The sequence below is a fragment of the Podarcis melisellensis genome (genome assembly GCF_964234715.1).
Source record: "Podarcis melisellensis genome assembly, chromosome: 4".
NCBI lineage: Eukaryota > Metazoa > Chordata > Lepidosauria > Squamata > Lacertidae > Podarcis > Podarcis melisellensis.
Genome location: NC_138531.1, coordinates 47,685,492 through 47,701,290, shown reverse-complemented (window position 1 = coordinate 47,701,290; position 15,799 = coordinate 47,685,492). Strand labels below are relative to the sequence as shown.

At 40.5% G+C, this 15,799-nt stretch overlaps 1 protein-coding gene and 1 long non-coding RNA gene across 14 annotated transcripts in view; one reads left to right on the top strand and one right to left on the bottom strand.

Moving 5' to 3' along the window:
- Positions 1–15,799, top strand: part of CASK (calcium/calmodulin dependent serine protein kinase) — a 120,680-nt gene that overhangs the window by 28,397 nt on the left and 76,484 nt on the right. For all 13 annotated transcript variants that reach the window (XM_081908951.1, XM_081908947.1, XM_081908955.1 and 10 more), the window contains one exon: positions 2,898–3,010. In XM_081908951.1, the coding sequence (XP_081765077.1) occupies positions 2,898–3,010 (113 nt within the window). The remainder of the gene's footprint in view (positions 1–2,897; positions 3,011–15,799) is intronic.
- On the bottom strand, positions 3,360–15,422 carry LOC309368724. Its single transcript, XR_014167907.1, has 3 exons — positions 14,539–15,422; positions 14,226–14,349; positions 3,360–3,461 (listed from the first exon to the last, which is right to left on the bottom strand). It is a non-coding gene; the product is annotated as an uncharacterized lncRNA (long non-coding RNA).

The window sequence follows — 15,799 nt, the reverse complement described above, 5'->3', positions numbered from 1 at the left end:
CAAGATCGTGATATATCACCAGCTAACAATTGCAGTATAGTGATATATCACAATGTCTGAAATAAGGAGGGGTGGCTAGGCTGTGGAGGGAGGGGAGGGAACAGGAGGAGCGACCGGGAGGAAGGAGGCAGCCTGCTTACTCAGTCGCAGGCAAGCAGGCGAGCACCTTCTTAGGCTCTCTCTGCTGAGGCCATCACTCTTATTAAAAGAACCTCACACAGTCCTTCCCAAGGCTTATCTGCGGTCCTTCCCAAGGCTTATCTTTTCTGTGTGTGATCATCGCCTGACATGGCAGCTGGGCTGGAGGGAAGGAGGAGCAACCAGGAGGAAGGGAGGAAGAAGGATCCTGTTAGTTCTGGTGAAGGCAGGCAGACAGGTGGGCACCTTCTTGGGAACCCTCTGCTGCCATGGGTGAGCACCATTATATATTCCTAGCTCAAAAAAATTGAAACTGTTATCGCGATCTGAACCTTAAGTGGGTTTCAATGTATTGAAATACCACCCAGCCCTAATGTGCACAGGTGTGTGGTCCTCAGAGTAGTCCTTCCCTTTCATGAATATCCATCTGAAAAATTATTTGAAGTTGTTCTCAAGAGCAGTGTTTTCTTCTGGAAATGGTGTTATATGCATTAACTACTTCTAAATGTCAGTGATATTGAAATGTAGCTATTTTAGAATGGTTCCATCTTTAATAAACCCTAAAGTGATCATTAAATTGCTTAATAAGCTTTATCTGACAATTGTTGTTTCCAGCTATATATAGCTCTAAAGCCAATCCTTTGGCAGTAGAATGTTTAACTAGCTTTGGGCTATAGAATGCTTAACAGGCTTTAAGGCTGATTTTATTTTTGCAAGAGCTTTAAGACTACATACAGTGAATATGCATTTCTCTTCCAAAGAAACCTTCATAAGAATTTTAGAAACCATAACAAAATTTTGCATATAGTCTTAAGCGCCCATGTTGCCTAAATTTATAAAATAAACTAATGCTGTCAATATATATATATTTAGTCCTGTAAAAAAAGGATTCTGTAAAAGAACTTTGAAGTTTTACAGAGATCACTTTATGGACTACTGTCTTCCTTCACAGAAGTGAGACTTTTGTGGGAAGAAAGCATATATGCTACAAGTGTACCTTCACATGAGATGAGCACAGTTACCTGGTATGTACAAGACGGCAAGCCAAGCTATGGCATACTGAGACTGCACAAGCATGCGGGATCTCTGAGATGACTTTTTCTCTCCCTAGTCCCTTTTAGTGCTGTGCCATGCTTAGCATGTCATTCAAACTGGGACTCACAGTTCAGTTCTCTCCTCACTAACCATAAGCTGCAGCCAAGGTTTGTTCTTGAGTGATTTGGCTAATGAAGTAGGGACAAAGTCCTTTGCTCCAACTATCCCAATTTTCATTGGTTGTAATACTTCCAGAGGTCTTCTTTGTTCAGATATATCTATACTTAAATTTGTATATGTTATTATTATGACAGATTAACGTTAGCTAGACTTAAAGCATTTGTTTCTTTTGGCATTACAGTACGCAAAAAAGCACAGAGTGGAATAAGAAAGTATGTTTTTATTATTTTACATGAAAAATCTGTGTGGGGTTGAATTGTAAACAGATGATCAGCCAAGTGATGTGAGTCCTTTGGCTTAATATTTTAATATTTTGTTTGTAAGTACAGTGATACCTCTGGTTGTGAACAGGATCCATTCCAGAACCCCGTTCGCAACATGAGCAGAACACATCTGCGTGTGCGCAGGTCGCGATTCACCACTTTTGCACATGCACATGATGTCATTTTGCGCGTCTGTGCATGCGTGAGCGGCGAAACCCAGAAGTAACCCTTTCCAGTACTTCCAGGTCACCGCGGGACGCAACCTGAAATCACGCAACCTGAAGCAAACATAACAAGAAGTATGACTGTAATACAATAACTCCTCTGAAGATTGATATAATAGAATAAAATTATTTACACAAGTTTAGGTGATACTTCTGTGTTTCAAGTTTAAATACTTGCTGGGGGGAAGGAAAATACAAATATATTGCAATATAATAGTGTACTTGAAAACTGAGACATTTAAGTGAATGAAAGTTGGTGTGCACATTCAGAATAACATTTTGTGTTTCAGTTCTAAAGCCCATTTGAAGCCCCAGATTTGTTTTTTGGGGGGCAGGAGAGATATAAAATGCAATGTAATATCTGACTCCTATACCTGTTTTTAAAGGGAGGATAAGCAGCTTTCTAGACAGAGATATTGAAATGAAAGTTGACTTTATGTTATTTATGTTACTTACTTTTTATTTATTGGATTGTTATATTGCCCTTCATGCAACAATCACAAGGTGGTTCACAACACAAAAATAAAAAATAAAATAATACTTTATATGTGCTTCCAAGCAGTTATATGCCTGCTTCTGCAAATGCCTACTCTTCATGGGCCAGTTTTGGTATGTCTCATTTGGGGATAGCTCTACAGGTATAAGTGAAAAGACTATTTGATTCTTACCTTGTAAAAGGGATTTCTGATGCCTGAAGTGATGTCTTACATAGCAGTCATGTGTAACTGGTGCCCATGGCATTTCCTGAAAATGTGCCCACTTGACCAAAAAGGTTGGCAACCCTTGCTGTAGAGTCATACCCAAAAGATTTTTAGTGTCTTCTATGCTGGTGTTAATTCCACAAACATAAGCTTTGGCAAAACTGACTAAAACCAATGTAATAACCATAAGCAAGATTTAGAATGATGGGGTTTTCCTGTAAATGACTAAATATCACTGTAAACCTCTCAAAATTTCATGTTAGTAGTAGTTAATCAGATCAAAAAGAAAAACAAAGCTATGTGTGAACTATTTTGGAGCTTACACTCAATTAACTATGGGTTATCTTCTTTTCTAGGGGTCCATTCAGTGTTGTGCGGCGATGTATCAACAGAGAGACGGGGCAACAGTTTGCTGTGAAGATTGTCGATGTAGCAAAGTTCACCTCAAGTCCAGGATTAAGTACAGAAGGTGAAAATCAGTGGCTATCTTTCCTTTCCTTTTTTTGGTTGTACAGTATTCTACAAACACACAGAGAGGGAGAGGGAGAGGGAGAGAGAGAGAGAGAGAGCTCAGTTGGTTAGCATGTGGTGCTATTAATGCCAAGGTTGCAGGTTTGATCCCTGTATGGGACAGCTGTATATTCCTACATTGCAGAGGATTGATGATTCTCAGGGTCCCTTCCAATTCTTCAATTCTGTGTTCAAATCTCTAGTCTCCTTTTGCTATTTCTGTGATCCAGGGGCTAAATGTAAACTTCAACAGTGTGCAGCACCAATGACAAAGGCAAATGCTGGAAATAATTAGAAAAGAGACAAAAATAAAACAGCTGACATTTAATGTCTATATATCTACAGTGAAGCCACATTTGGAATCCTGTGTATAGTTCTGGTCAACCCATCTCAGTCAGGATATTACTGACCTGGAAAAGATAAAGAAAAGTACAGCTAGAATTATCAGGTAGTTGGAGCACCTTGTGAGGGAAGATTGAAGTGTTTAAAAATAAATGATGGGGGGCATTCTAACAGTTTATAAAATTATTCATTGCACATAGAAAGAGAATCCAGCATTCTTTCTAGTTTTCCCATAATATTAGAGCTTTGGGTCACCCAGTGGAATAATTAGCAATAGATTCTGGACAGATTAAATTACTACTACAAAAATCACATAGTTAATTTATGGAATTTGCTACCACAATATGTAGTGATGGCTGCTGGTTTACCTTTACAGTATTGGGGATACGTCTGTCTGTGGTGACTAGTCATGATGGTTATATGGAGCATGAGATGCACAATCTGCCATGAATGCCAATAGCTGGAGATCAAGAGTGAAGGAGTACTGTTGTCTTTATGCCCTGCTTGTAGGCTTTCTGGAAGCATCTGTTTGACCACTAAGTAAAACAAGACGCTTGACTGAATGAAACTTTGGTCTGATTCAGCAGGGTTCTTCTTGAGTTCTTAAAAAAGTTTGCATATTTTACACAGTTATACAAGTAGATTTATAATCTACATATACTTTTATCTGCTGATGCCATGTATACTGGAGTTTTGTTCTTCTGGAGTCTATAAAGCAGAAGCAATATTCAGGATTTTTAAAAAAAGTATTTAACATATTATATATTTAATATTGCTTGTATAGATCTATGGTATCAGTTTTTATTACGAGACAGTAGCTTGCAAATATGTAAATATATTTGTTAAAATCCTGCCTGTGTTAAACAGGCAAATAGGAGGGAATCCAGCTCTGTTCCAGTGGTGTAAAACCTCCAGACCATAGGCTTAATTAGACCCACCAAGCCTCCTCGTTGGCCTACCTTCCTCATACCTGTTGTCTGGGGAGGGGGACAGGGTCTTTCTGGGATGTGTTTTCCCCTCTCCTGTTGTTGCTCCACTTCCTGTCTAGGGTTTGCTTGCTGTGGATGTTCCCAACATGTTCTGTCTACTAACCCCAGCAAACAGTAGGAAAAGCATATGTGGCATGGCGAGGCAGTCACTTCCTTTGGCATTTGCATGACAGAGGAAAGTAAAGAAAGTGTGCTAAGCCTCATTGCTTAGTGTCTATGCTAGAGGCAACAGACAGAGCTGTTGTCTGACAGACTACCACAGAGCTTGCCAGGACATAGGACCCCTGCTTGGTTTGCAGCCTCACAGGGAACATCTAGTAGTGTGCTGGTCATGGTCAGTGTTGAAGAAGATGAGGGTGAGTCTTCCTCATGGTTTGCATGAGATGGGCAGTTCCTTGGCCCCAATGATAGTACCTGTTGGAGAGGAGTCTGCTGAGAAAAAGAGTGGAAGGAAGAATGAGTGGTGCCACCTTAGTGTTCAACTATTGCCCATGCTTCAGTCACCACACCACCCCATGGGGAGAGGGGTAGATTTCATTGACTGTGAATCCCTTTCCCTCTGGGAGTTTCAGGACTCTGTATATGTGGTGACAGCTTGCTTTGCTCCATGCGTCTGTGATCCTACAGGGCAACCTTCTCATGAGTTGGGCCAGCAATGCTGATGGTTGGAGCAGAATACCTGGCTTTTGTCAACAGAGTGCTTAACTCCACATGGGGCTGTGTGCTTCCACTGTGTAGAAGACACTGGTTCTCATTGTTGTGCTGGGGGTGGGGGGAGAGTACGCTGTAGAAATACAGTTCAGACAAGATCTAGGTTATGCATATGTCAAAGGGGTTGGAGAGCAGACATGGAAGACTGTCACAGTTTGCAACAAATGTTTGCCCTTCCCCTTTCTTGTCTATGTGGACTGCTCTGTTCTGACACCCACCAGTTTGTTGCAGTGAAGTGGTGGCTCTTGTTGGATATTTGGGTCTAGAGTCCCGAGGCAAGGTACTGGTTAGAGATCTAGTAAGAAAAGTTTTAGCAAATTCCTTACATTTCTATATGTGTTTTGGAGAAAGTGCTCCCTTTTCTTACAAATAGTTCCTGTCACCCTTGTGAGCTCTATGTGTACATGACATGGATCCAGAGGAATGTAGCCCTATGTCACATGCCCTAGTGTCATCTTTCCATGTCGCGTTCACATATACTGGTGGTGAGCTGTGAAAAGGTACTGAGATACACCATTCCTGTGCACATTCATGGCAACAGGAGTTGCCGCTGTGGAAGTAGCTATTTGTAAGTTTCTCCTTCAATTGATTTTAATTGGAGAGAAATCGTTTGTACAAGGTCTGGGCCAGTGTAAAGTTGTGTCATTGAGTGCATGGCTTCATGCCTTATCTGTTCCAAAAGGGTAGCCAACATGATGCCCTCCAAATATTTTGGACTTCAGCTCTCATGAGCTCCAGTCAGCATGGCCAATGGTAGAGAATGATGGGCATTGTAGTTTAAAACATCTGGAGGACACCATGCTGGCTACCCTTTCATTTTGGCTAACATTATTAGCTGTCTTCAAATATTTGATGAGCTGCTGTGCAGAAGATGGAGTGCACTTGTTTTCCATTGCTCAAGGGTGCAGGACCAGAATCAAATTCCAGGCAAATGAGAACCAGTGTGGTGTAGTGGTTAAGAGCGGTAGTCACGTAATCTGGGGAACCGGGTTCTCGTCTCCGCTCCTCCACATGCAGCTGCTGGGTGACCTTGGGCCAGTCACACTTCTTTGAAGTCTCTCAGCCCCACTCACCTCACAGAGTGTTTGTTGTGGGGGAGGAAGGGAAAGGAGAATGTTAGCCGCTTTGAGACTCCTGAAGGGGAGTGAAAGGCGGGATATCAAATCCAAACTCTTCTTCTTCTTCTAAATAACTTTCAGCAAAACAATAGGAAAACTTCCTTAACAGTACAAGTTTGCTCATCTATTGAGCAGATTGCCTCAGGAAGTGGTGGGCTCTCAATTGCTTAAGGTATTTAAGCATAGGCTAGATTGCCACCTATCAGGGATGTTGTAGTTGCAACCTGCATTGTAGTTCCTTCACTAAGCATGATTTCAGACTCGAGTACATCCGACACCCCTTCCAACTCAGTGATTCCTAGCACATGTGTTCCGAGCAGGCAGAGCTATAGAGCTCCTTGCTCTGCCTTTTAATTATGTTGCTTTCCATCCACACCCATTTCCTGCCTTATTTGAATTACTTATGAGGATGCATCTCTCAAGGTCAAATATCACATTTTGGCACCTTTTTCTGAGACAGCTTCCCAGTCTTCTGATTTTATGAAGATGACAGGAATCACAAATCAGGAAAACATAAAAACTGGCCATGTAAATGTATCTTTTTGCACCAGCTGCATCTGTTTCTTGTTGGGAGGATAGGAGGAATCAGTGATTAATTTTGTTCAGCGATAAGAGGAGAGGTGGTCATCTTCTTGAAATATTCTAGCTTTAAGTCAAGGTTGGAGAGCACTTGTTTTGAACTAGGGCATTGCTAATTTTGACAGATGGAAGACTTCACTTCAAAACTACATGTGCCCATATATAACTTTATTTTTTTTATCTGTCTGCTCCAACACATACAGCTATGTTCATGCACAGCCATTGTTCTTTAATCACATACCAGGCATTCATATACATGTTCATTCACATTCCCCCACCCTTTTCTACTAAGGAAGCAACAGTGGACTGTAACAAAGATGCTTCTGCTTCTTCACTAGAAAGACGGAAGCAATAGTGGAAGCAAAGAAGATGAGAGAAGCTCCTAAACTGGACAATGGTTTATGAAATATTACTAGCAACAAGCATTCTTAATTTATGTATTACATTTATATCCCACAGAAGTCAAGGCAGCACACCGCATTCCCCCTCTCTCTATTTTATCATCACAATAACTTTGTGAAATAGGTCAGGCTGAGAGTTAGTGACTAGCTCAAGGTCACTCAGTGGAAATTGGAACCCTGGTCTCTCAAGTCTTAGTCCAGCTCTCTGACTACATCACACTGGCTCGGAATAAAGAAAGTTTTTAGAGACAAATATAAATAAAGCCTACTGTTTTTAATCATCGGCACTACATTTGATTTTATGCACATTATAAGAATACAGATGAACAAATATTAAATAATGTCCTTTAGCAAAAGGAATCTTAGAGCCTGGCCATAGTAATGTTTTCTCAGAAGTTCTACTGATTCTACTAGAACTTACTTCAAAGTAAATGTGCACAGAATCCATCTCATTCAGATTCACAATGCTGTTGCTATTAATGATTGTGGTATAAATCATATCCCCCGTATCGCATTTTGAAAAATAAAAAGGCCTAGTAGGTTTTTGCTTTTAAAATACAATTACCTAAGAAATTGATGCTTCATGGGGAAAAATGAGTATTATTTCATTGATCCTTCTTAATGGTGAAGCAGTCACTTTCCATATATGCATAACACATAAACGAGAGGAGGGAAATTATCAAAGTGTCCATGTAATGCAGGTATCTTGTAATGGAACAAAATTTTTATTAAATGCCTTGTAATGAATTCTGACAACTAGCAAATCTAGTATATGCAAAATTCTATTGAAGCAAATATGAGTATTCATGGTGTTTGGTTCTGTGTCATCAGTCTTGGTAGTGTTGTAATTTATCACTTCAAATACAGTCCATTGACACTTTCTCAGTGTTCCAGGAAGTAGCAGAATCTACTGGGTATTATATGTATATGTGATGGCAGAATCAGTTAGAGTATTAGTATTGTTTGTGTCATATAAAAGTGTACTGATACTATTTGGGGTTTTAAAAAATAAGCTTTCAGATACTGTAGTATAAAAATGATTCACATATACAAATATTTCAGGGCATCCACAACCACCTTTTCAGCATCTTTGCTAACCTAGGCAGCTGAGTAGACTGTGGGGACTGTCAGTAGACTGGTATTGAGCATCTGTGACCACTTGTGACAAATCCCCTCAAATGTCTTACCCATAAGTTTTAGAGAAAATCACTTTGAAAGCAGGTTTCAGTTACTGTGACAATTTCAACCATCACACCAATACTCTTTACTCCTCACATCTCTTGCCATTATTGCAACACTGATAAGTACCTACTGTGCCTACCATGCTGCTAAATCCAAAGAATGCCTAGCAACGAACTGGTCTTTATAATGTTATCAACATGGCCATTTAAAGAACCATGTGCCTTTTACCAATGCCATTTGGAAGGAGGTAAAACAGTCCAGAAAGAATTGTAATAGAAAGAATTGCAAAAGAATTGATTGCTAATCAATATGTGGAGACAGAGGGAGAAGGAGACGGGGAAAGATACATGTTCAGTTGGCCCCTTGACAAAGTGCAGTGATTGCCATATGTGAACCAAAGGGGGTGGGGAAGTGGTTAGGAATGAATTAATGTGGATGTGCACAGGCGGAACTATGACTATTGCCTGGGCACAAAGCTGAGTGGAAGTTGTAGAAATTGAGGAAGCATGGTTCAGTTATTCCGGGACATTTCAGTGTACTACATTGGTACCTCTGGTTGTGAACAGGATCCGTTCCGGAGGCCTGTTTGCAACATGAAAAGAGCACAACCCGCAGCGGCACGTCTGTGCACGCGCGGGTTGTAATTTGCCGTTTCTGAACATGCACGAGCGGCGGAACCCGGAAGTAACCCTTTCCAGTACTTCCAGGTCGCCGCGGGACGTAACCTGAAAGAACGTAACATGAAGCAGATGTAATATGAGGTATGACTGTATAGTATAGTACAGTATCAAAATAATTATTTTGGGATATACTGTACAACCAGAAACAGTATCCATGCCTCTCTTCAAGAGCTTTGGCTATTCTTCTACAGTTCTCCATGCAATATTGTGGTGAACAGGGATTTTTAACTCTGACAAATATGAAAGATCAGAAAAGAGAATGGCTTCTTAATGTTGATGAGAGTTTGTCTGTCTCAAATTAGACCTGATATAAATGAGATTACCTAGCAAAAGCAAGCCCACACTTCTCCTTAAGTTCATATACATACTTAAGGCACATATGTAAGAGGCTCGTTTATAATTATATTTTGGGAATGATTCATTTTCTCATGTAGATGCATTGTTTTATACTTTCTGGATGTCCTGTGATCATATTATAAAGTAGTTGTGTTTTATGTTATAAATCAAGTACTGCTAGGAGTTGTTTCTTTTTATTTTCCAATGGATTTCCTACTAATAAAAAGGTCACTGTGGTGTGAGCAAATTTTTATTCTGAAAGTGTGGCCCAGAAAAAAAGTTTAAGAACCACTGGTGTTAAATATTGATTTCAAATTCAGGAAATGCTCAACTATATTATTTTACAATTACAATAAGATCGTAGTACTAATTTTTATAGAGGGTGGTAACAATAAGAAATATCTGCTGGTCAAGTGATAAAAGCTACCATAGTGGCAGTAAAATAAGATAAAATCCTGAGCATGTTGGCAATAAGGTTTTTATGAATACATTACACTGTATCAGTGGTGACAGTAACTCATTGCAGGTGTGAACGATAAACCCAAATATAAATTAACTTCAAGACCTTGTCTAGGAATAGGAACTAGAGATGATATTCAGGGAATGGCTAAATATGTACATGAAAGGAGGTGAGAAATTTGCACTTAATTAAATGTCTGCATAGGATAATGGTTTGTTTGGATGATTTCTCAAATCTAAGCTTTGTGGGTGTGTTTTTGAAAAAACCTGGACCAATTTTATACAACAAACTTCTTTTCTGTCACACATCTAGGATGTTGAAGGAAACAGAAAAGCTTGCAGACATAGCCATATCTTACAGTTTTAGACTACAGTAGTTATAAACAGTACTGGGCTTGATCCATGCACATGGAGGGATTATCATAGAACGTGTTTCTTTACCCAAGTGTATGGGTCATTTGTATTTGCATTATGAGCAATGGAAGACCTGTGTACACCTCCTAGAGATAGAGAGAGAGGCTAGATAGGAATGTGGGAAACAAATACAGACTTCCCGTGTGTGCATCATCAATGTGAGAAAACATGGCTCCAATTAAGTCCCATGGAGATCCCTCCATGTTCAGGCGCTGTCCTTTTGGTGATCTAGATTATGCCCACTCTGAAGAATCAGGCATAGTGATGCTTATCACCTAAAAACGGTTCATAAAGTAGAAACATTATTATTAATTGGTGCGGTTGAATTAGAAGTATTAAGTGAATTAGAAGTTTAGTTTAATTTAAGAGCTCTCTGAAAAGTTGCTGTAAAACTCTGAATGATTCTGTGTCAAATACAACCTCTTGATTTAATCTGAATTATGATCTCTGTACAGTATAGATAATAGTTTAAATGCCAAGTGTCACTACTGCAAAGTGAAATTAATAGTCAGTTAGCTGAGTGAAAATTGTGAGTATGCCCAGTAGAGCTTTTTTCACTCTTTAGTCTTTTGTTTGGGTTTTTTTTTAAATGAAGCTCAAGCCCCATGCCATGCTTTTGGTTTTGAAAGTGTCCTCCTTTGGTGAATGAAGGAAGGGAAAAACAGGAGCAGCTGTTTAAGGAAGGAATCTAAAGTTCCCTCTGGGTACATGGAATTTCAGTCTTCCTATCTTTTAGCTTTAATCCATGAATGCAGTATCTTCACGCACAAGCAATTCTTTTAAAGTGCGTCCCCAGTTTACTACTTAAATGTTCCAGAGTTTTAAAAACTTTTAAAAGCCCAATTCAGTGGTCTCTGGGAGGATGCTTGAATTAGAATCTGAACTTAAAACTGCTTTACCATATTGTGCCCAAGAGCATTAATGTTTTGTAGAAATTAACAACTACTACCTCCCTTGGTTAGATTGCTCTGCGCTAAAGAAATTGCGCCTGGTATTTTCCTATATGTTTGTAGTTGTAGGGTTGTCTTTAAGAGTCAGCTGTAACAAGGAACTTAAGGAGGTAGGGGGGAGACTCATACTCTTGATGCACATGATCTTCCCCTCTCCTTTTAAAAATATGTCCATTCAGTTGGATGAATTGGATTGCTACGTTATGAAAAGTAATATTTTATTTCCAAATCTGGACATTTATTCTCCTCCCCCACTTCCCTCAGATAAGTGAATATCTGTGAAACTTCAGTAGTGAAATTTTAAATGTCCTTGGGCACAATCCAATTAAGCAGATTTTAAGTTTGATTCTATTTCAGTCAGAATTAAACATGCTGTACTTTTGTCTGAATAGTACCTCTTATTTTTATTGTTCTCTTGTGGTTGTGTTCCTTTACAAAATAGCTATTTTCCACTGTATTTTGAAGTAACCTATGTCTTGGAGTTGAAATTTCTAGCTATTTTATTGTCCATCTTTGCTTCTGAAAGGCTTTGATTAGCTGTGAGTAAAAATGCACTGCTCAGTAATTTGGCCTTTTGTTATTAGTAGGGTGTGGTGAGTCAGAAGTTATATTTGTAGAATTCTCTATGCAAAAGAGTATCTAATTATGTAAAGACCTATGCTCATGTTCCCCCCCCCCATATGCCTTACTGGTTAAATTCTAGTAATTGCCTAAAAAGAAACTACAGTATCTTTTAAGGCCAACAAACCATACATATTCATTGTCCTCAAGCACAGTTCTGTGTGTTTGCATGCTATGGCATGTCAGCCTTTAAATGCTTTAAATTTCCTATCTATCCTGTGCAAATCATGTCAGCTGATTCTGATAGCGTCTCAATCCTATAAAATAATCTTCAGCTTATCAGAAAATAGTGTGGTATTCAAAATAGCATGACATTTCTCCTCTTCCCTCATGCTCGCCCCAAATATGCTTGGGGGGGGGGGGTTGGGGAATTCCCAGAACAGATTTAGGGGGGAGATGATTCTGTCAGTGGAAGGATTTCTCTTTGCACAGCAGAACAATATTCGCAGCCCTACATTGAATACAGTGGTACCTCGGGTTAAGAACTTAATTCGTTCTGGAGGCCCGTTCTTAAACTGAAACTGTTCTTAACCTGAAGCACCACTTTAGCTAATGGGACCTCCTGCTGCTGCGCCGCCACTGCCCAATTTCTGTTCTCATCCTGAAGCAAAGTTCTTAACCCGAGGTACTATTTCTGGGTTAGCGGAGTCTGTAACCTGAAGCGTCTGTAACCCGAGGTACCACTGTACAGCACATACTAACTAGACCACATTAAGGAACCTTTTTGGCTCCATGGCCTAGATCTGGGTGGTCCAGCCTCTCAGACCAAGTGAAAATGCAAGACTACTTCAGTACAGAACGTGTGGGCCACACACCAAATTAAATTTCCATATCGTAAATTAAAGTGTTCACAATATAATTTATTATTTAATATACCAAGTTAATAGCTTTAATGTATTTATTTATTAAACAAAATTTAATGCACAAATTATTTTAGAAGGCTATGCTCTGCAACCCTGCCCTCCCCTCCCCACAGGACCACTGGTGCCACCACAGAACATATGAACATTATGGGAAGGCTGGGAGGAAGGAGCAGAAGAACCAACCGCTGCCACTGCTGTTAACTTCACCCGTACACACACACCCCACCCCACAAGCATGCTATGGGACAGTGCAGCCTGCAGCCCACCCTCTTCCCTCATCCACCCCTCTGTGGCCCTCCAGATGCTGCTGACCTCAACCTCCCATCATCCACAATAAGCACAGACAATAGGAAGGGATAGCAGACCAACAACATTTGGAGGATCATAGATTCCCCATCCTGGTCATAAGCTTGTGTGCAGTTGCTCAAGAGTAAGTCCTATTTATTCCAATGGGTCTTACTCTATAATAAGCTGAGATTGCATCCCACGTGCCCTTAACAAAAGCTTCATCCATCTATGATCGAAAAGCAGCCGGAAAAGTCTGTGTGAGCACAAACTGCCTACTTGCCTGCTGCTTTTTTTTTTAACCCATGCTGTCAACTGACCCTTGTGGCTCTGAAGGACACAAGGTGGCTATGCTTAGGCACACATAGCACAACTAGGGCCCCTGGAATGGGAATGAGCAAGAGGACCAGAGCCCAAGCAGCAGAAGGATGAAGAGAGCAGGCAGCCCATGACATCCATTCCCCTGCTTCCCAGCCCAAAGGCTGTCTCTGAAAAGTATGAACGTCATACTCCAAACTTTGATCTGCAGTTCATCAGCCTGCTCTCACCTCTGCTTACCTGAGCTACCCTTGGTTCAAGGATGAAAACCACCAAGAAACCACCAATCACATAGCAATGAGCAAAATAACCCGTGGTACGAGTGATAAACAGAGAACTTTGGTTGTTGTACAGTTCCGTGCCATAAAGGAGGAAGAGGGCAAATGTCGTGCTTCACAGGCTGTAGTGATTTGCTCATTAGCACACCTGCGTAACATAGAGAGATGCTCCATCCCCTGGTTCTCTAAGGTGGGGGTGGTGGCAGAGGCATTTGGTTGTTTGGAAAGATAGGGACTCACGCCTCACAGCTACTTCTCTTCTGAGTGGCTTCCAAAGACTGTCAAAAAAAGGACTATTGGGCTGGACCAACCTGGACTAGATCATCATCAGATCTTAGCCTCATGGGCCAAATTTGACAAGTGGGCAGGGTTGCCTGCCTGTCAATCACTTGACTTCACGATGACATTGGGTATTTGGATGCTTTAAGTCCCAAAGTAGGGACTTCAAAGCACCATGCAGGACTTGCAAAGAGAGCTGTATGGTACTTTAAACCACCTGAGGTTTGGACTTTACTGCCCATCAGTTGATGTGCTATAGAATGGAAGCTTGCTTTCTGCTGTTAGGCATAATGTTAGGTGCCAGATGTACATTTAAGATTTCAGGGGGGCGGGGAACAGCACACTCTGGCTCCTGCTGTTGGGACTTACTCTGATCTGTGGTGTGCCAACAGGGTTTTCTGGGCCCAATATGTTGGAATGGGCCCTCTCCAAATGAAGGTGGTAGACAGCTGGGGTCTCACCAGCAGTGCAGTTTGCAATTTGTCCAGCTGCCCTGTAGCAAAGAAAGAAATGAAAAATATATTGGGGGGGCAGGAATGGATACCTGGGCCACCTTAACAATGACCTGCTGCTAAATGTCCCTGTGATAAATAAAAGAGAATTAATTGTCTGTCATTAAATACTTCAGTATATGTAGCTTTGTACTTTATTCAAGGCAAGAGGAATGTCCTTTTTTACTTACCGTAGTGTTCTTTATGCATGCTGAGAGTTCAGCTGTGTGAAAACATTTCCCATTGTGTCTGCTTGTTAACTGAAACTAGCTATTTTCCTCTCAGAATATACAGAACAGTGATTAAAAAATCCTTGATACTGCTTTTCCAGAAGATGGAGATCAGTTCATTCAGTGGTTCTTAATGTAGGACATGCAATAAAATAAAAAAATGTTGTCTCTATCATGCTCCTTTAGAACAGAGATAAGTTCATTTCAGAAATGTTTGGCTCTTGGAAACATTTTTTCCTACAATTGGCTATTGTTTGGATTTCAGGTTGATGGGATTTTTAAAATCTGATTCTTCTTAGAATTATCTCCTGTGAAATGATGTTTACTACCAAGGCACAGTTACATGGAATGTACTTCTGCTATATAGAAAATGATTTGAAATCAAGTTTGCAAAATGTAATTCATACAGTATGAAAGGCTTTTTTTTGTTTTGTTTTTTGTTTTTGTTTCCTTTAATCTTCCTCGATTTGACTTAGAATTGCTAATGAAGTCTGATTCCTGTGCTTGGTGTCAGGTCTGGTTTGCTGAAATCATAGTCAAGGTGTAATTCAAAGGACAAGTAGCAGGTTTTAACCTAGAAAATCACCTTTAGGCCAACATAGGGACAACTGCAAGCTGTTGGGTGGCTAAGCAGATATGGAGACTTGTCAGGCAGTAGCTCAGTCTTTCCTGTGCCATTGCTGGGCCAGTCAAACTTCACAAACTATTATATGATTTTGGTGCTGCAAGAAAATATTGTTGTGTTGTGTGGACACATGTCTTTGTCTAGCACAAGCTTTTCGGAGGAAGCAAGTGGATTGACTGCAGCCTTGGAAGGCTTGATTAAAAACAGGGACCTTGGAGGGGTAATTCTTCATTTGGCAGTAGTAGTCATCTGTGGACCCATGTCCTGTTGCCCTCAGCAACTGGGGATGCCTAGTATGGCACTGCCTTTATTGTGACATCATCCTGTTCCTACATTGACCTCCTGGAGCTGAAATTGAGAGCCCACCTGCTTCTGTATCAAAGCATCTTGGCAATTGAAGAATTGTAATGCAATACTCATGGTCTGGTCTGACTGCCCCCCTTTTTGTGACTCAGACACTTAGACTTATGGTCCAGTTTGCAGGGTCATATATATTCAATATAGGTTGCCTTCCCATCATGCAAGGGAAACTAGTAGGTCTGAGGATTGTAGGGAGCACCAGATCCCATATTATGATAGTCAGAAAGATAGTGCACA